Raw genomic sequence first — 21,436 nt, forward strand, 5'->3', positions numbered from 1 at the left:
AGCTGCTACAAGACAGGATACACGTAAACAATAGGTTTATTTAACTGTTTTCTTGCAAATTGTTCTTCTTTTGGCGTGAGTTTTAATGTTAATTATTGTGAAAATTAAAAAAAAATGCACTTTGAATTTAATTATATTTTTTCTGTAATTATCTGGAGAATACGATTAATGTTTATGTAGGAAAAGTTTGAAATTATAGATGATTATAAATCAGATTACTAACTAAACCCGTACGTCACATCGCTGCGGGTAGGATGGTCAAGGGTAGGATGTTTGAGGGTAGGATGGTCAAGGGTAGGATGTGCGAGGGTAGGATGTGTGAAGGATAGTGTGCACGGGGCAAGGATGTGCCAGGGTAGGGGTGTGACAGGTCACACAGCGCCTGAGAGGTAATGGGACTTGATCTAAGAGGAATGTGCATCCAATGCCTTGGATCAAGAGCCCTTCAACTAGTTAGCCCAAGTGCCAGTAAATACAGCTCTTCTTCCAAGGAATTACAGGTACCCCTCCCTTTCCTCAGATCAAACCTGGTTACCTCTCCTTTCCCAGGTGCTGTAACCACCAAAAAATATAGCTAGATATATTTCAATCGCTGTACGATCCGAGAAAGGTATCCCCGTATTGCATAACCCCAGCATTATCTACGGCAGTGCACGTGAAAGGAATAGTGCAGAGTGCGGCATAAGTGTACTGCAGTTAAATATTAGTGAAGAAGTTTTGAGGGGAACCAGAAGAGGCATTGACAAGTTATCACATGGAAAAGTAATAGCCCAGTTTTATTAATAAAACTCGACAAATCAGGACATACACAACAGAGTCAAGTTTTCCACCAAGAAACACGTTTTAGTAGTTTAAGGCTAAACTGAAGCGGCATTCTGTATCTCAGATCGATCAATAACCCACAATATACTAGTACTACTACTACTATAATCAAGGAGGAAGAGCTAAACCCGGAGGATTATACAGCGCCTGGGAGGGGGGGATGTGGAAAGCATTCAGTCTTAATTCGGGGAACTGGAGCACAGATCCAATTCCCTAAATCAAGAGCCCCTCACCAACATCAAGGAACCTTCCTTGAGGGGTATACTAGTACTAAGCTTGAAGCCTCGCAGAAATTGCATTATTAAGTTGCGGGGTCGAAAAGGTACGAAGCAAAAACTGGACGAGGAACCCACAAGTACTGCATTTCCGTTTTCTCGATTTCAATATAAATAACAGTACGAGACTCGGGCCAAATCTAAATCAGACTGACCAGTTTAATCTTTTTTTATTTAGGCTTTAGCTACTTACCTGGAGAAGGTTTCGGGGGGTCAACGCCCCCGTGGCCCGGTTTGTGACCAGGCCTCGCGGTGGATCAGAACCTGATCAACCAGGTTGTTACTGCTGGTCGCGCGAACCACAGCCCGGCTGGTCTGGTACTGACTTGAGGTGCCTGTCCAGCACCATAAAAATATTAATTACTCTCAGCCGTTAAGACAAACCATTCAAAACTTCAAATATTTAATGAAAAATAATTCTGTACCTTTTCGAAATTAAAAGAGAAAAAAATAACACCTACACACTACCTATACAGCATAACTTCGTTTCGCTCAAAAATAACATTTTGAAATCCTCTTTGGCATATAAAATAATTTTTAACCTTCCACCAAATTCGAATTCAATGGAAATATCTCATGTTCTAGTTACTGCTAACGTCATGACCAGAAAGTAAATATATCTGTATCGTACGTTTTTCCAGGCCTAGTGTGTGCGCACGTATGTTACGTTAGGTTATTATTATAATCAAAAAAGGAAGCGCTAAGCCACAAGGGCTATACAGCTAGGTTAGGTTAGATTTGTCAGGAAATAGGACAGGTGTTTCCTGATGCAGGTCTTAGTTATATGATAACCCACAGCTGGAGCTTTTGGTCATCTGACCGAGGCCTTCCACTGGCTTACCCTTCCACCCTTTTAAAAATTATGATCATAATTATAACCATTTAACGTCGCAGTTCAGAAACTTATACAGATATTTTAGTCAATGCTTAGTGCTAGCTTGTTATGGGGAGCTATAATAAATACATACAAGATTTCTATCAAAATGGTATTGATGTGGCTTACTGATATCACGTCTACAGATTAGTATTAAAATTATAATTATGGGGAGCGCTAAACTCGTAGGATTATATAGCGCACGGGGGGGGAGGTATTCAGGGTTAATTCAGGGACCTGGAGCACAGATCCAATTCCCTAGATCAAGAGCCCCCTCACCAGCGTCAAGGAACCTCCCTTAAGGGGTTAATAATTAAAAAAAAAACGAAGGAAAATGTTGAGAAAGGTATTTAATATCCTTCCTGACAGCTGGGTCCGAAATGTGTGAAAGAAACAGAATTTTAAATTAAGTCATATTTAAACAGTATTGTGTTCTATCTTACACGCGACTGAAACTGAAAAACCATACCCCCGGCCGGGATTGAACCCGCGGTCATAGAGTCTCAAAACTCCAGCCCGTCGCGTTAGCCACTAGACCAGCTAGCCACAATAAGATTCATCCAACTAGGTATATTTCTACACCATAGGAAAGTTAGCACAGGCACCTCTGTGACCACAAATGCAAGTTTTTACAGACGAATCTCCAGCTAGCGTGGCCGTGACGAACTCTAGCTCAAGTCCCTTCACTGCCGTCAACAAAACTTGCATTTGTGGTCACAGAGGTGCCTGTGCTAACTTTCCTATGGTGTAGAAATATACCTAGTTGGATGAATCTTATTGTGGCTAGCTGGTCTAGTGGCTAACGCGACGGGCTGGAGTTTTGAGACTCTATGACCGCGGGTTCAATCCCGGCCGGGAGTATGGTTTATTTGCAATCGTGTCATTACGATTTCTTAAGTCAACTGAAAAACTTTTGAAGTATGCACAACTATAGTCAGACTTACACAAATAACCCGCACATAAAAGAGAGAAGCTTACGACGACGTTTCGGTCTGACTTGGACCATTTACAAATACTATGTAAATGGTCCAACTCGGACCGAAACGTCGTCGTAAGCTCCTCTCTTCTATGTGCGGGTTATTTGTGTATCGTTCCAGTCACGGTATTGTTCCTTTTTGTTATTTATTAACTTTATTTATCAGACTTTATTTATTTATCAGACTTTATTTATTTATCAGACTTTATTTATTTATCAGACTTTATTTATTTAACAGACTTTATTTATCAGACTTCACTGTGACTAACTCCAGTGTTTCTAGCCTCGTCTGAGGCTGTGGATATCTCCTCAAAATATTTAGAATTTTGGTCACTTGAGATTCAGGTGGCTAATACATCGGTCGTTTCGTAATAATAATAATAATACAATATATGTATATTCACTACATATACAAGGTATACAGACCATAGCTGACATCAGTGACATACTACTATATAGAAAGTCCCTTGTTATGATGAGCATTTCCCGCAAATTAGGTCAGTTTTGTCCCCAGGATGCGACCCACACCAGTCCACTAACACCCAGGATGCGACCCACACCAGTCCACTAACACCCAGGATGCGACCCACACCAGTCCACTAACACCCAGGATGCGACCCACACCAGTCCACTAACACCCAGGATGCGACCCACACCAGTCCACTAACACCCAGGATGCGACCCACACCAGTCCACTAACACCCAGGATGCGACCCACACCAGTCCACTAACACCCAGGATGCGACCCACACCAGTCCACTAACACCCAGGATGTGACCCACACCAGTCCACTAACACCCAGGATGTGACCCACACCAGTCTACTAACACCCAGGATGCGACCCACACCAGTCCACTAACACCCAGGATGCGACCCACACCAGTCCACTAACACCCAGGATGCGACCCACACCAGTCCACTAACACCCAGGATACGACCCACACCAGTCCACTAACACCCAGGATGTGACCCACACCAGTCCACTAACACCCAGGATGCGACCCACACCAGTCCACTAACACCCAGGATGCGACCCACACCAGTCCACTAACACCCAGGATACGACCCACACCAGTCCACTAACACCCAGGATGTGACCCACACCAGTCCACTAACACCCAGGATGCGACCCACACCAGTCCACTAACACCCAGGATACGACCCACACCAGTACACTAACACCCAGGATGTGACCCACACCAGTCCACTAACACCCAGGATGTGACCCACACCAGTCCACTAACACCCAGGATGCGACCCACACCAGTCCACTAACACCCAGGTACCCATTTTACTGATGGGTGAAGATAGACAACAGGTGTAAAGAAATACGCCTAATGTTTCTACCCTGGCTGGGAATCGAACCCAGACATCGCCGTGTGAAGCGAGAGATTTACCCACCAGACCACAGAGTTGTTCCCAAGAAAGAAAATGTTCACCATAATTCAATATTTGTCTTTCCAGAGGTGTACAATCTACCTTTCTTTTCGGTCAGCTGACCAAACTTTCCAGATGTGGGTCATATAACTAAGACCAGCACCAGGAAACACTTGTCCTGTTTCCTGACAAACATTACCTAACCTACACACGATATACACGTCTGCTAAATACTCAAGCTCCTGAACTGTAAAACCTTAACCTCCAAATGTTTCATGATTCGCCGGTAGTCTCCCGGTTCGGGTCTTTTCCAGACGGTGACCCGACCTTGACTCCGTCTTGCTAGTGTCTTCTCTCTACTCTCCCTACACCTTCCATCCAACCTATATATATATATATATATATATATATATATATATATATATATATATATATATATATATATATATATATATATATATATATATATATGTTATCAATTAGTGGGCACTTTAAGTTAGCTTAAACTTTAAATTTATGCGAAGTTATATCGTGACTTATTTTCCATTGGTGTTTGTAGTCTCGCACCCCAATGGAAAATAAGTCACGTTGTAACTTAACATAAACTTCAAGTTTAAGGTAACTTACATTGCCCATATATTTATAACATTATTCACAAAATTAAAGCACATTTGTCCACATCATAATATACCACAATGCACAAACCTGTGTATAATAAATAATACTGAAGCGCCAACCCTGAGAAACCTGAGTAATTATACACTTCTCGAATCATCTTTTCTAAATTATATGTACTCACCTAGTTGTGGTTACAGAGGTCGAGTCACAGCTCCTGGCCCCGTATGTACTTAGGCTGTTGTGCGATCAGAAGAAGCCATCCCCGTATACCACAAGCCTAACCTCTTCTACCTCAGTCCATGTAAACAATGGAAGATATTTGTTGTTACCTAAAATAACCACCTGGCATCAGCCTGTGGTCAAAATATAATAATTAATGCATATTTCATCCAATAATATTACCCCAAATATTCCATAGTTTACATTTTATTCAGATTTTTTTTTTGTAGGCTGTAAATGGGTATCATTCACAAATAACTAAAAATTTGTAAAAAAAATTATAATCAAATAAATCGCTAAATGGACACTGGGTCATTTTGTTTAGAATAATTTTAAATTGATATTACAACAAAGTTCCGTAAAATAATAGTTTATGTGCCAAGGATTGGTATACCTGGGGTATACCTGTAATGGCTTTCGGGGGTCGACGCCCCCGCGGCTCGGTCTGAGACCAGGCCTCGTGGTGGATCACGGTCTGATCAACCAGGCTATTACTGCTGGCCGTACGCAAACTGACATACGAACCACAGCCCGGCTGGTCAGGTACTGAGAATGTGTATACCTACAGTAGTCTAATTAAAAATAAATGTGTATACCTACAGTAGTCTAATTAAAATACATCTAAAAATATTTGTATATGGGAAGAGGTGAGGCTGGTGACGCCTTGAACTAAATTATATATCAATTACATACAATAACAATATAAAAAAAAATTAGACATATGGTATATTTGGGTATTTTTATTATAGACGTTTCTCCAGCCAGTGACTTTATTAATGTCCTGGAATTTGTATTGATAAAGCCACTTGTGGGCGAAACGTCTATTAATAAAGATACCCAGATGTTGTACTTGGACTTTCAAGGTACAAAATACGAAACAAAGTCTCCATGAGAGCAGAAACACAACACAACAGCAACCATGACACCACAAGAATAATTATTATAATAAAAAAAGAAGCGCTAAACCACAAGGGCCATACTTCACAAGAATAAACAGCTGTTGACACGAGGCTTAATAATACTTCATAAAGGACCCCAATGGAAATAAGTCACTTTACCTGATTTTTTGGGGTTATCCCAGGTTCTCTATACATATCCTGCTATGTATAATAATCTATGTAACTGTATTTGTGTATACCCGAAAAAACATATCCAGTGATATGTTGTGCAGCAAACAATGGCGGCTGGTAGCGCCAGTAGTGCCTATACTATCGTACCGTATCAAACTTCTATTTTTTTTAATAATTTTTTATCTCGTTTCAACCAAAAAATTAAAAATTTGTTTAAAAATATGTTGAAAACAACATACAACAGATTTTTCCTGTAATATATTTGTTGGTTGCAAATTATTTTAGCGTAAGGTTGAAGTCATACGTCTGGCAGTGAGCATCTGGGGGGGACTGCAGCCCTGCAGCTCCTGTGGACGAGCCGCTACTGTTAGCAACCAAAACTGATAAGATTTCGTTGGGATTTTTAACCCTGGAGGGTTAGCCACCCAGGATAACCCAAGAAAGTCAGTGCGTCATCGAGGACTGTCTTATTTCCATTGTGATCCTTAAACTTGTCCCCCAGGATGCAACCCACACAAGTCGACTAACACCCAGGTACCTATTTGCTGCTAGGTGAACAGGACAACAGGTGTAAGGAAACGCGTCGAAATGTTTCTACTCCGCCGGGAATCGAACCCGGGCCCTCCGTCTTCTAATAACATATTCATTTTTCCACTATAATCTACCTTCTCCATAATTACTATCACATTTGCTTTGTCTGTCTCGTAAGGTAAATTATTATTATTATAATCAAGTGGGAAGCGCTAAACCCGGACGATTATACAGCTCGTAAGGTGAAGTCCAGGATCTTTAATTAATTCATGGTATAACTTAAATATTTGAGGACGATTATGTTGTATTATTATTGCTATTATTATAATCAAGGGGAAGCACTAAACCCGTAGGATTATACAGCGCCTGTGTGGGAGGGAATGGAAGGTATTCAGGTTTAATTCAGGGAACTGGAGGACAGATCCAGTTCCCTAAATCAAGAGCCCCTCACCAACATCAAGGAACCTTCCTTGAGGACAATAGTGTTGTAGAAATCTAAGCTTAACGATAGTAATTATGGACAAGGTAGATTATAGGGGAAAAATGAACATGATAGAAAACGGGGGAACTTGTGTGTCTGTTAGCCTAAGTCTTGTTAGGTAAAAGAACACAAGTGGAACTCATGTGACATTTTATCGTGGCAACGTTTCGCTCTCCAGGAGCTTTGTCAAGCTGTTCCTGGAGAGGGAAACGTTGCCACAATAAAATGTCACATTAGTTGCACTTGTGTCCTTTTACTTAACACATTGTGGGTAATTCTACCAACATTAATAGAACCTAAGTCTTATTTATAACCTAATTACCTTTGTAAGTAGAAATGACACACAGGCAGGACACAGGTGATCAACACACCAGTAAATAAATTACACTTATGTGCAACACTGGGGTATACCTGGAGAGGGTGTCAGGTCAACGCCCCCGCGGCCCGGTCTGTGACCAGGCCTCATGGTGGATCAGGACCTGATCAACCAGGTTGTTACTGTGATGAATGGTTTGAAAAACCGACAAGTTGAAGATTGAGACACTTATGCAACATATGGGAATCTTTATTCAGGAAACGTTTCGCCACACAGTGGCTTCTTCAGTCCAATACAAAGAGGAAGGCGTAAGGAGAGGAGGAGAAAGAGGTAATCAGTCCCTCAACCTGGAGTCGATGTGTTCAGTCCATCAATCAATCAATCCTCTTTGTATTGGACTGAAGAAGCCACTGTGTGGCGAAACGTTTCCTGAATAAAGATTCCTATATGTTGCATAAGTGTCTCAATCTTCAGGTTGTTACTGTTGGCCGCACGCAACCCGACGTACGAACCATACTGGGTATATTGTGGAAACGTGTCGCCACACCTTGGCTCCGTCATGACTCCCCAGGTGCTGCACATGTGTCTAACTTATCAACTTGTAGGTTCTCTGAACCATTTAACTACAAGACGTAGGTAGTGTTGTTTAGTTTAATATCTTTATTATGTACCCCATACCCATCCTGTGGGCGGTAGTCAAAAGATTACAGAGGTACATAATGGGTCCAAGGACTGGGCCTCTAAGTTTTGATAGCTGAGTAAGTTACAAAGGTAATGAACTCACAATTTACAAAGGTAATGAACTCACAATTTACAAAGGTAATGAACTCACAATTTACAAAGGTAATGAACTCACAATTTACAAAGGTAATGAACTCCAGGTAGGTCTGGTCACAAACATGACAAGTTACAAAGGTATTTACAGATTACAGAGGTACGTAATGGGTCCAGGGACTGGGCCCCCAAAGTTTTGATAACTGAACTAGGTACGAAGGTAATGAACTCACAAGTTACAAAGGCAATGAATTCTGTAAGAATGGTTACTTACGTGGTAGTGTTGAAAGTAGTGGTGTGTTCCTCACAAAGTAATGGTTCAACTGACACTGGTATACACAGTCTGTCACACCACGTAGCCTCGTTTGGTGGTTCTTCCAACTAGCGAGTTAAGGATAGTTGCCTCTACGTAGGTATATTTTTATAAACAAGGGGAAAGCGCTAAACTCGTAGGATTATACAGCGCCTGTGAAGGGATATGGAAGGTATTCAGTCTTAATTCAGGGAACTGGTGCACAGATCCAATTCCCTAGATCTAGAGTCCCTCACCAGGGTCAAGGAACCTCCCTTGAGGGGTTCTCAGATAGTGGTTCCACCTTGTAACTATTCTCCAGCTTCACTCCCTCCTAGCCTCGGGTCCTGTCGTACCTATTCCTAAAACTACATATTAATTATTATTATAATAAAAAGAAGTGCTAAGCCACAAGGAACTACATATTAATTATTATTATAATCAAAGGGGAAGCGCTAAACCCGTAGGATTATACAGCGCCCGGGGGGGCCTGTCTCCACCACTGCTTTCTTATCATGATCTCTCCACGTCCCGACGATTCTATGTATTTTTGTGCGAATGTATGCATATGTGTATTTGCACGTATGCGTGTGCATACGTACTGCATACATAGGCATGTCTATAAGTAAGTCTGCATATGTACTCAAATGTGGTTGCATGGGTTAATTCTTAGCACCTGGCTTCGCCTCTAAACTTCCCACATTCGCTCTTAGCCTTGTGGATCCTATCGTACCTATTTTTAAAACTCTGTATGGAGTGTACCTCCACGTCTTCATTAAGGTCATTCCACTACCTGACCAACCTGAAACTGACATCCCTGTGACCGAGCTGTGACCCTGTGCCTCTCCGTAGCTCATACCCCATAGTCTCCTTGTATTATTTTTATTATTATTATGGGGGGGGGGGGTGCAAAACCTGTAGGGATTAGTCTCCTCGTATACTTCTGCACTTTCTCCAGTTTCTGAACATGCTTCTTCAGGTGTGGGTTTTTCTGCTTGCTGTCTCTCTCTCCCTCTGTGTCAATGTATGAATGTGCGTATTTAAACATGCATGTATATTAAATTTGCATGTGAGAATCTATGCATGTATGTGTTTGCACGAGTATGTGTATTCATATGTGTAATGTACAAATGTTTACATATTTGTACACTTTTTCATATGCATTGTATGTAATATGTATAAATGTACAATATGTAACATTTATGTATGTATACATGTTCTGATGCATACTTCTGTATTCATACATACATGCATTAGAGATCCCACAACTTCATCAAAATAATATACACCATGAAGTATGTATGTCTATTAGTGCATGTGCATATTGGAACTATTTCATCCTTGTTTTAGGAATTATTCTTGACTGGTGTTGAACAAGTTAAATACAACCTTAGTGGTCCTTGTGTGGTCAGTAGGCTTTAAACCTCATTTACCTAACCAGCCTTTTCTTTCCCATCTTCCCTCTGTCTAAGGGCTACTACTAAACGTTTACACATCTACAGAAATGTAAGTTATTTTCAAAGGAGAGTAGTGACGAGGCATTTCCAAAAGAGCAGCTGGATCATGACCCAAATCTTTTTCAGCAAATGATTGTCCTCCCTAGATCAGCTATCATTTTTCAACATATTTCACTTACCTGCAGGGGTCCACAAGGAAAGTTGCGGTTGCAAAGCAACCAGGAGGGGTAGAAACCTCATTTGATACTGGAAGTTTGAGTTACGTAACTGTGAAATAAAGAAGGCTTGATCCTCAGTCCCGGGATTAAACCAGCACCCATCCTGACAAGTGTCGTGAAGGTGAGCGTACAAGAAGTGTGTTGGAATGGTCTTCAGAATTGAAAGAACCACATTTTACTCCCTGAATTCCAGCACATTCATCATGACTAGTAGTATTGGTTTCCCTGGGACCCATCTCACAATTTACCTGGTGTGCAACTATCAGAATGATATCCATGGAATAAACCAAACAAAACATTGCCATTTTGCCTGTTAAGACGGAGAAAACCAAATCAGCGAACGTCATTTGACTAGTAATGGGCAAGTGTGAACTGGAATGAGTGCCACAAGTCTTACACTTTACTTTCCCACTCCTGGATCTGCAGGGAATTTCTTGTATGACTTGTATCATCAGATATTAGATGGTCACCAAGATGGCTTAGTTTCCCTCGAATGAAATAACCAGCACAACACAAACTGCTGAGAATGCAAGGACAGATCTGGACAGTGATAGTTTTCTAATTCTCCAATATGCAAAATGGAGAAAATGCCCCTGATATTTAGGTCAAAACCTAGGTAGTAGGTTGGTAGACAGCAACCACCCAGGGAAGTAACTACTGGCCTACCAGGCGAGTGTAAAACAGAAACCCGTAATTGTTTTACTTGTTGGCAGGATTGCTCTCTCATAAACATGAAAGATTTCAGGTACATCTTGCTACTTCTACTTACACTTAGGTCACACTTCACATGCATGTACAAGTGTGTGTGTGTGTGTGTGTGTGTGTGTGTGTGTATATATATATATTATATATATATATTTTCAACAAGTCGGCCGTTTCCCACTGAGGCAGGGTGACCCAAAAAAAAGAAAGAAAATCCCCAAAAAGAAAATGCTTTCATCATCATTCAACACTTTCACCACACTCACACATAATCACTGTTTTTGCAGAGGTGCTCAGAATACAACAGTCTAGAAGCATACACATATAAAGATACACAACATATCCCTCCAAACTGCCAATATCCCAAACTCCTCCTTTAAAGTGCAGGCATTGTACTTCCCATTTCCAGGACTCAAGTCCGACTATATGAAAATAACTGGTTTCCCTGAATCCCTTCACTAAATATTACCCTGCTCACACTCCAACAGATCGTCAGGTCCCAAGTACCATTCGTCTCCATTCACTCCTAACACGCTCACGCATGCTTGCTGGAAGTCCAAGCCCCTTGCCCACAAAACCTCCTTTACCCCCTCTCTCCAACCCTTTCGAGGACAACCCCTACCTCGCCTTCCTTCCCCTATATTATTATTATAATCAAGGGGGAAGCGCTAAACCCCGGAGGATTATACAGCGCCTGGGGGGGGGATGTGGAAGGCATTCAGGCTTAATTCGGGGAACTGGAGCACAGATCCAATTCCCTAAATCAAGAGCCCCTCACCAACATCAAGGAACCTTCCTTGAGGGGTCCTTCCCCTATAGATCTATATGCTTTCCATGTCATTCTACTTTGATCCATTCTCTCTAAATGACCAAACCACCTCAACAACCCCTCTTCTGCCCTCTGATTAATACTTTTATTAACTCCACACCTTTTCCTAATTTCCACACTCCGAATTTTCTGCATAATATTTACACCACACATTGCCCTTAGACAGGACATCTCCACTGCCTCCAACCGTCTCCTCGCTGCTGCATTTACCACCCAAGCTTCACACCCATATAAGAGTGTTGGTACTACTATACTTTCATACATTCCCTTCTTTGCCTCCATAGATAACGTTTTTTGACTCCACATATACATCAATGCACCACTCACCTTTTTTCCCTCATCAATTCTATGATTAACCTCATACTTCATAAATCCATCTTCTGACACGTCAACTCCCAAGTATCTGAAAACATTCACTTCTTCCATACTCCTCCCCAATTTGATATCCAATTTTTCTTTATCTAAATCATTTGATACCCTCATCACCTTACTCTTTTCTATGTTCACTTTCAACTTTCTACCTTTACACACATTCCCAGACTCATCCACTAACCTTTGCAATTTTTCTTTAGAATCTCCCATAAGCACAGTATCATCAGCAAAAAGTAACTGTGTTAATTCCCATTTTGAATTTGATTCCCCATAATTTAATCCCACCCCTCTCCCGAATACCCTAGCATTTACTTCCTTTACAACCCCATCTATAAATATATTAAACAACAATGGTGACATTACACATCCCTGTCTAAGACCTACTTTTACCGGGAAGTATTTTCCCTCTCTTCTACACACCCTAACCTGAGCCTCACTATCCTCATAAAAACTCTTTACAGCATTTAGTAACTTACCACCTATTCCATATACTTGCAACATCTGCCACATTGCTCCCCTATCCACTATCATATGCCTTTTCTAAATCCATAAATGCAATAAAAACTTCCCTACCTTTATCTAAATACTGTTCACATATATGCTTCAATGTAAACACTTGATCTACACGTCCCCTACCCACTCTGAAACCTCCCTGCTCATCCGCAATCCTACATTATGTCTTACCTCTAATTCTTTCAATTATAACCCTACCGTATACTTTTCCTGGTATACTCAGTAAACTTATTCCTCTATAAGTTTTACAATCTCTTTTGTCCCCTTTCCCTTTATATAAAGGGACTATACATGCTCTCTGCCAATCCCTAGGTACCTTCCCCTCTTTCATACATTTATTAAACAAAAGTACCAACCACTCCAACACTATATCCCCCCCTGCTTTTAACATTTCTGTCATGATCCCATCAGTTCCAGCTGCTTTACCCCCTTTCATTCTACGTAATGCCTCGCGTACCTCCCCCACACTTACATTCTGCTCTTCTTCACTCCTAAATGATGGTATACCTCCCTGACCAGTGCATGAAATTACCGCCTCCCTTTCTTCCTCAACATTTAAGTTCCTAAAAATATTCTCGCCATCTACCTAATACCTCCCTCTCCCATCTACTAACTCCCTACTCTGTTTTTAACTGACAAATCCATACTTTCCCTAGGCTTTCTTAACTTGAAAGTTAAGACACATGTGCAACATCTGGATATCTTTATTGTAGTAGACGTTTCGCCATCCAGTGGCTTTATCAATACAGATTCTAGGACATAATAGGAAGACAGTAGAACTATATACAAAAGATGAGGTAATCAGTCCCTCGGCCTTGGAGTTAGTGTTCACAGCATCGTGGTGGAGGAGAGTCTGGAGCAAAGGCAAGAAGACTGGCGCTTTTTATAGGCGTCAGCAGACGAGGGCAGTCACTGGTAGGCGGGATTCCCCAGTGGAAGTAGGTCCTTCCCAAAGAGATGGGTTAGTTGCAGCAGCCAACTCTTTGGGAAGGACCTACTTCCACTGGGGAATCCCGCCTACCAGTGACTGCCCTCGTCTGCTGACGCCTATAAAAAGCGCCAGTCTTCTTGCCTTTGCTCCAGACTCTCCTCCACCACGATGCTGTGAACACTAACTCCAAGGCCGAGGGACTGATTACCTCATCTTTTGTATATAGTTCTACTGTCTTCCTATTATGTCCTAGAATCTGTATTGATAAAGCCACTGGATGGCGAAACGTCTACTACAATAAAGATATCCAGATGTTGCACATGTGTCTTAACTTTCATATTGTCGGTATTTTATACCTTTCTTGCACAACTTTCTTAACTTGTTTAACTCACTCCAAAATTTTTTCTTATTTTCATTAAAATTTCTTGACAGTGCCTCTCCCACTCTATCATCTGCTCTCCTTTTGCATTCTCTCACCACTCTCTTTACCTTTCTTTTACTCTCCATATACTCTGCTTTTCTTATAACACTTCTGTTTTGTAAAAACCTCTCATAAGCTAACTTTTTCTCTTTTATCACACCCTTTACTTCATCATTCCACCAATCACTCCTCTTTCCACCTGCCCCCACCCTCCTATTATTATTATTATAATAAAAAAGAAGCGGTAAGCCACAAGGACTATACAGCGCTGCACCCACCCTCCTATAACCACAAACTTCTGACCACATTCTAATACTGCATTTTTAAAACTATTCCAACCCCCCACACACACCTCTGGGCTTTCTTCTATTTCCTTAGTAGTTCTTGTTCCTGTTTATTCCCTTTTATCTCCATGAGGAAGTGGAACAGAATTCTTCCTACATAAGCCATGCGTGTTGTAAGAGGTGACTAAAATGCCGGGAGCAAAGGGCTAGTAACCCCATCTCCTGTATTAGTACTAAATTTAAAAGGAGAAACTTTTGTTATCCTTTTGGTAGGATATGGCCAGTTTGTTGAAAGATTCAGGTCAAAAAAGGGGGCGAGAGTATTTCATTTTTAAAATAAAGTGGCTCTAATGAGTCAAAGGAGTTATTCCTCTGATTCACCAGTTGATATCATAAAAAAAATGGTCATATAAAAAAAGGTATGGTGAAAGTTTTCCACCCCCAAAGTGCCCTATAGAAGCTGAAGAATGGGGCTCATGAAGTCCCAGGACATTTCTGAGGGAGTGCTAAGCCATGCCACCACCTCAATGTGATAGCTTGATAACCATATAAGGAGGTCAACTAGGAGCTAGGTCAATTGTATGCCATTTTAACCCTTAAACTGTCCAAATGTAGATCTACGTTTTTTCAACATTTGAAAGTATGTAAAAAAAGTAGATTTTTTATTTTTTACATTTGAAAACGTGTAAAAAAACTTTAATCTACTTTTTTTTTATATTTGAATTTTTTTTTTTCAACAAGTCGGCTGTCTCCCACCGAGGCAGGGTGACCCAAAAAAGAAAGAAAATCCCCAAAAAGAAAATGCTTTCATCATTCAACACTTTCACCTCACTCACACAATCACTGTTTTTGCAGAGGTGCTCAGAATACAACAGTTTAGAAGCATATACGTATAAAGATACACAACATATCCCTCCAAACTGCCAATATCCCAAACCCCTCCTTTAAAGTGCAGGCATTGTACTTCCCATTTCCAGGACTCAAGTCCGACTATATGAAAATAACCGGTTTCCCTGAATCCCTTCACTAAATATTACCCTGCTCACACTCCAACAGCTCGTCAGGTCCCAAGTATCATTCGTCTCCATTCACTCCTAACACGCTCGTGCACGCTTGCTGGAAGTCCAAGCCCCTTGCCCACAAAACCTCCTTTACCCCCTCTCTCCAACCCTTTCGAGGACGACCCCTACCTCGCCTTCCTTCCCCTATAGATTTATATGCTTTCCATGTCATTCTACTTTGATCCATTCTCTCTAAATGACCAAACCACCTCAACAACCCCTCTTCTGCCCTCTGACTAATACTTTTATTAACTCGACATCTTTTCCTAATTTCCACACTCCGAATTTTCTGCATAATATTTACACCACACATTGCCCTTAAACAGGACATCTCCACTGCCTCCAACCGTCTCCTCGCTGCTGCATTTACCACCCAAGCTTCACACCCATATACGAGTGTTGGTACTACTTTACTTTCATACATTCCCTTCTTTGCCTCCATAGATAACGTTTTTTGACTCCATATATACCTCAACGCACCACTCACCTTTTTTCCCTCATCAATTCTATGATTAACCTCATCCTTCATAAATCCATCCGCTGACACGTCAACTCCCAAGTATCTGAAAACATTCACTTCTTCCATACTCCTCCTCCCCAATTTGATATCCAATTTGTCTTTATCTTTTCTATGTTCACTTTCAACTTTCTACCTTTACACACATTCCCAAACTCATCCACTAACCTTTGCAATTTTTCTTTAGAATCTCCCATAAGCACAGTATCATCAGCAAAAAGTAACTGTGTCAATTCCCATTTTGAATTTGATTCCCCAAAATTTAATCCCACCCCTCTCCTGAACACCCTAGCATTTACTTCCTTTACAACCCCATCTATAAATATATTAACCATGGTGACATTACACATCCCTGCCTAAGACCTACTTTTACCGGGAAGTATTTTCCCTCTCTTCTACACACCCTAACCTGAGCCTCACTATCCTCATAAAAACTCTTTACAGCATTTAATAACTTACCACCTATTCCATATATTTGAAAATATGTAAAAAAAAAAAAACGTAGATCTACTTTTGGAGCACTACGCATATGAATGTAGATCTGCTTGGACAGTTTAAGGGTTAATCAAGGGGAAGTGATAAACTTGTATGGCTCATATAGCACCTACACAATAGAAGGGATTCAGATTAGAGTCAAGAGAGGGTATTGCTACATTCATTGGGGGGGGGGGGGGTTTAAACCCACAGTCTGTGTGTCTGTGGAATGGGCAGAAATCAGGTTTGATCCAAGAGAAAGTCAGGTTCAATTCCTTAGATCAAGATCCCCTCATCAGCTTCAAGAATTTTCCCTGAGGGTTCTAAAGAAGAGGGAATAAATGTAATTCCTTGGATCAAGGACCTCTCACCTAAAATGCACCTTGAGGGGGGTTTACACTTGTAACAAGACTGTCACCGGCTGATTATTCATACCAGCATAAACATTACCATGCTCACAAAGAAATAAACCCTATGATTCATTAACTAATGCACCAGTATAAACACGATCTATGTACAGGGATGGCCCAGTTTTTTGAGGTAATACCATGGCAAGACTACAGATGGCTACAAGAACATAGTCATGCTAATTATGCACCCTTCTGGTACATTTGAAGCCTGAATATGCCTCAAAGGAGGTTCCCTGATGCCAGCGAGATCTTGATGCAAGGAATTAGATATCCTCCCCTACCTTGGATTGACCCCAATTGCCTCCTATTCCCCAAGCATAAAATCCCTAAGGATATAGCACATCCCCATATAGATGATAATTCAGCAGATTCTGCAGATCAAATAGAAGGAGCCCCAAGATGATATATCACCAGGCAGCAATGTAAGCTTTTCTCAGGTTGAAAGATTGTCACCACTTTCAGAAAAGGCCTTTTCTGTATCCAAATTGATTGGGAGATAAACAACTGTAAGTCTCTAAATGCCACAGACTCCTGTTAATCACATATCATTAATTTGTAACAGGAACTACTAAGAGGTGACAGAAACAGGTATGGTACTACACACAGTATGTAGATAGAGACATTGAGGAAATATTTCACCATATATATTGTGGAAGAGACCAGGTGAACATAGGCTAAAAGGATGCCATTACAGGTCACATTGGGAAATCTTAAAAAAAAAAAAAAAGTTAGATAAATATATGAACGAGGCTGGTAGGCCTCCTGCAGTTGTGTGTGGTTGAGCTTTGTGTCATTTAATGCTAAACAGGTCTTGCTGACACCCAATGGAAGCAGCAGCATGAAGGGGTTGGCTCTTGTCAACTCTGGGCAGTATCCAAGTTGGCAAGCAGCGCTCCATCATGAAATTTGGAGAACCTAAGATTATTATATATGAAAAAACTATACCATCATAAGTGTTCAGAGGCTGACATGATAACAATCACCAACACCATCCACAAAAATCTGGTAGTTGTAGCATTTCCAGTCTTTGCAGAGTGATTACTACCTAATCTGTAATTAGATGACATCAGCCAACCTTCTGCCTGCACTGAGTGGAATTAGGATCTTTCTACCATTATATGACACCAACTTGCACCATAATGTGCTATAGACCTACTGGCATCAATCATACATTTGTCTAAACTATTTTGAAGGTTACTGAACATGTTGCCTTTGATAAGTCACCCTGCTTTTAACATATGTTCACCTACCCTCTTGCACTATGTCTTGGTCTAGTACCTCTAAAAACTGATATAGTCACTCGTGGCAAAATGTTTCCTCAATAAACGTCTTCCATTGCGCATGTGTGTGTGTGTATGTAAACTAGGTTCTGACTCTCTAGAAAGGATTGTAGCTAACATTACCAGCTTTTGAAAAGTTAAGGCAACAGGTGATTTCCACTGCATGGGCAATACTCCTACAGACAAAATCAAGAGGAAATGATATGGTGATACCGACAAGATGTGGAAAAAGACACTCGTGTACAGTACAGGACATTTATTAAAGGAAACATTTCGCCACAAGTGGCTTCTTCAGTCCTAGTATTAGGACTGAAGATGCCACTCATGGCGAAACCTTTCCTTTAATATATGTCCTGAACTATACGTAAGTGTCTTTTTCCACACACAGGCAAAATCAAGACTGAAAAACAGTTTAAAAGGCAATGTGCCAGTGTGTACTAACCTTCTAAAGAATGAGGAATTATTCTCTGAATATAAGCCCAAAAAATATACTGGGTTTTTTGTCCTTGTTGTGCCCGAGGCACAGTAGTTATCACTCTATAGTCCACAACCTCTGTATGACCCATACGGGTTTAGCACTTAAAATGATTATTGTCTTAAATCTTTACATTTATTATACAACACTATTTGTTTATATTAAGGAGTTGCCACCAAACAGCTTAGTTATACGTAATATAGAGAATATATATTTTCATAGAATTATTTTACAACTTTTCTTCATTCCCAACTATACTCTTACATCATTCATTTCTCTTGACTGTTAAAGACTTCTGAGACTTTGTGTTTTACACAGAAATGACCCAAGATGCATGCTCTCTTGGCATCTAACTAAAAAATACTTTGAGAACTATGCAAGAGTATTAGCATTGACTATGTATGGGTAGGGATGATAGTAACAATAATGATAAATCATCTTTGGTAGTATAATCTGCCAACATTAATAGTCTTGGTAGTGCCAAGAATACTTATGTAAAAAAAGTTTCTATGAAATAAACAGGATACATTTCAGAAATATATTAAGAATCATGTTTTAGAATTAGTCACTGTACTTATATAATGCAAAACAGTCCAGAAAAACTATATAGGAAGTCATGAAATGAGAAACAAAACTTACTCATGTCAATTATTTAACAATTAACCATATTCAATGGCATTTTTGATGGTGTGATGACATTAAGGTAATTTTTTTATATAAAAAAAAAAAAAAATTGTACATAATGTACTATTTTACTTTTGCTAAATTACTGTTGACATTTATATATATATTTACAAAACTATTATAAGCTATACCAAGTGGATAAGAATCATTTACAAATTCTCCCTATAGATCACGATATGCAAAGATGATCATCTTGTTAGCACTCATGCCGCAGTCCAACCGATGACCACTTAATAAAGGCATGATAAATATACAGTACCTGAGAGCTAGACAAGAAATTATAAACAAATCAAATCATCACATTCTACAAGTCACACTCAGAAGGCAATGTTTTCAACACCTGTGATTTCTATCTGCACCCACAGCAATGTTTACAGTGAAGGGCGCACAACCACCGTACACTCATTCATGCCCCCACTTTACACACTATGCACATCACAAGTAGGCAATAAGAATTAATTTGTACAGCACATATCCATATGTTTCTTATGTGTTAGTGAATACAATACAGTATGAAACAAAGATATGATTAGTCACACTGAACACAATTCACACACTGACTAGCAAACACAAGTCATGCAGATAATTGCTAAATAACTGTGTATCCAGTTCTGACAGACTCACTAAATTTTCTGTTTTGCAGTGCGTGTCAGCTATTGTGTCAGATCCTAAACGCACAGTACACAAAATGTACCAGTGACAGGTCTTTTGAACTTTTCGAAAAAAAATAAAATTCACTGAGTTTTGACTATATTAAATCACAGTCACCTCTTGGTTTCACACACTAATACGTCCAGTTTTTCCAAGTATAAACATCCATAGGATAGCCCACACATGTACTCCACCTCACAGCAGACAAGTAATCAAACCAATCAATGGAATGTACTCAAAACTCGTCAACCACTGGTGAAGATCATTAAAACTATGTTTATTAGCCAAGTTTCTGTTTCTTGGTAAACTAAAACACTGAACTTTGGATGAAAATGAGAAGTGCACTAAAATGTTCATGCAAGATTGGCTTTAAGATTTATAAGAAAAAAAACACATCAATGCGTAATGCTAGCAAGTCATGCCTGCTGAGGTGTTGTGCGAGCTAGGCGAGTCTGGAGTACTATCTTTGACAGAGGAACTAGAATAATTCATATGATTGCAAACATCTCCATCCATGGCTACTGTTGCACTGTCTACCTTGCTGTCTGTATTTGGGCAAGTTGTGGCTTTAGCAGCCTGAACGACATCTGACATCACAGTCATTGAGTGCGGTTCTCCCGAGGGCAAGACCCCAAGTCCATCTTCCACCATCTCTTGAGTGGACAAGCCCTGGTGTATGGGCTTCATTGTGCTATTGACTACAGCACTGCTACCACTACCAGTCTTGTTAACTTGTATTCCTGAACTATGAATGCTATGTTTATTGTTATCTGTGTGGGGTTTACTCATAAATAAATTAGCTCTCGAGGTTTTTCTAATTCGTGTGCGGACTGGTCCTCCAGCTTGGCCTCCTGTTGCTCCCCTTAATTCCTTTTCCTTTTCCTCTTGAGCACATTCTCTCTCCTTTTCCAGTGTATGAGAGTCATGGAACTGTGAGGCAACTGGAGACCTGCTGCATGAACTTGTTAGACTCAAGGACAATGGGATGCCTTCAAGACCCGGAGGTGGACTCATTTTCCTGAATTCTTCCTTTAACAACTGGAAGTTTTTCTGGAAATGACATATCAGACAGTTAATATGAAAACATCAAGAAAGTATAAATAATAAAGTGAGATAAAAATGAAGCGACATTAAATCTCCACTTAATAAAACACTTGTGCAAAAGGTTCTTTAAACTACTACTGCTCTAAAAATTTCAAAAATTTTGTTCACAGACTGAGAAAAACAGTATGTATAGTAGACCGGGATAGAACACAAGCCAAACAAATTATGGTTGTAAGAATGACCCTAATTTTATTTGCACTACACTGTTTATGGGAAGCTAATATATTTGAGTCATATTTCATATTTCACTTCTAAACTGTTGTATTCTGGGCACCTCTGCAGAAACAGTGATTATGTGTGAGTGAGGTGAAAGTGTTGAATGATGATGAAAGTATTTTCTTTTTGGGTCACCCTGCCTCGGTGGGAGACGGCCGACTTGTGTTGTAAAAAAAAAAAAAAACACCCTCTAAAGATGTTCTGTTAAGAAA

General features: G+C 40.3%; 1 protein-coding gene across 8 annotated transcripts in view; it reads right to left on the minus strand.

Annotated features, from left to right (window-relative positions):
• Positions 1–18,757: 18,757 nt before the first annotated feature.
• Positions 18,758–21,436, minus strand: part of Bruce (BIR repeat containing ubiquitin-conjugating enzyme) — a 231,818-nt gene continuing 229,139 nt past the window's right edge. For 7 of the 8 annotated variants that reach the window (XM_070101006.1, XM_070101005.1, XM_070101008.1 and 4 more), the window contains one exon: positions 20,172–20,954. In XM_070101006.1, the coding sequence (XP_069957107.1) occupies positions 20,313–20,954 (642 nt within the window). In that variant the 3' untranslated portion in view covers positions 20,172–20,312. Of the gene's footprint in view, positions 20,955–21,436 lie in introns of all 8 variants that reach the window. The other variant, XM_070101002.1, reaches the window with a different exon arrangement.

The sequence above is a fragment of the Cherax quadricarinatus genome, chromosome 75 (assembly GCF_038502225.1).
Source record: "Cherax quadricarinatus isolate ZL_2023a chromosome 75, ASM3850222v1, whole genome shotgun sequence".
NCBI lineage: Eukaryota > Metazoa > Arthropoda > Malacostraca > Decapoda > Parastacidae > Cherax > Cherax quadricarinatus.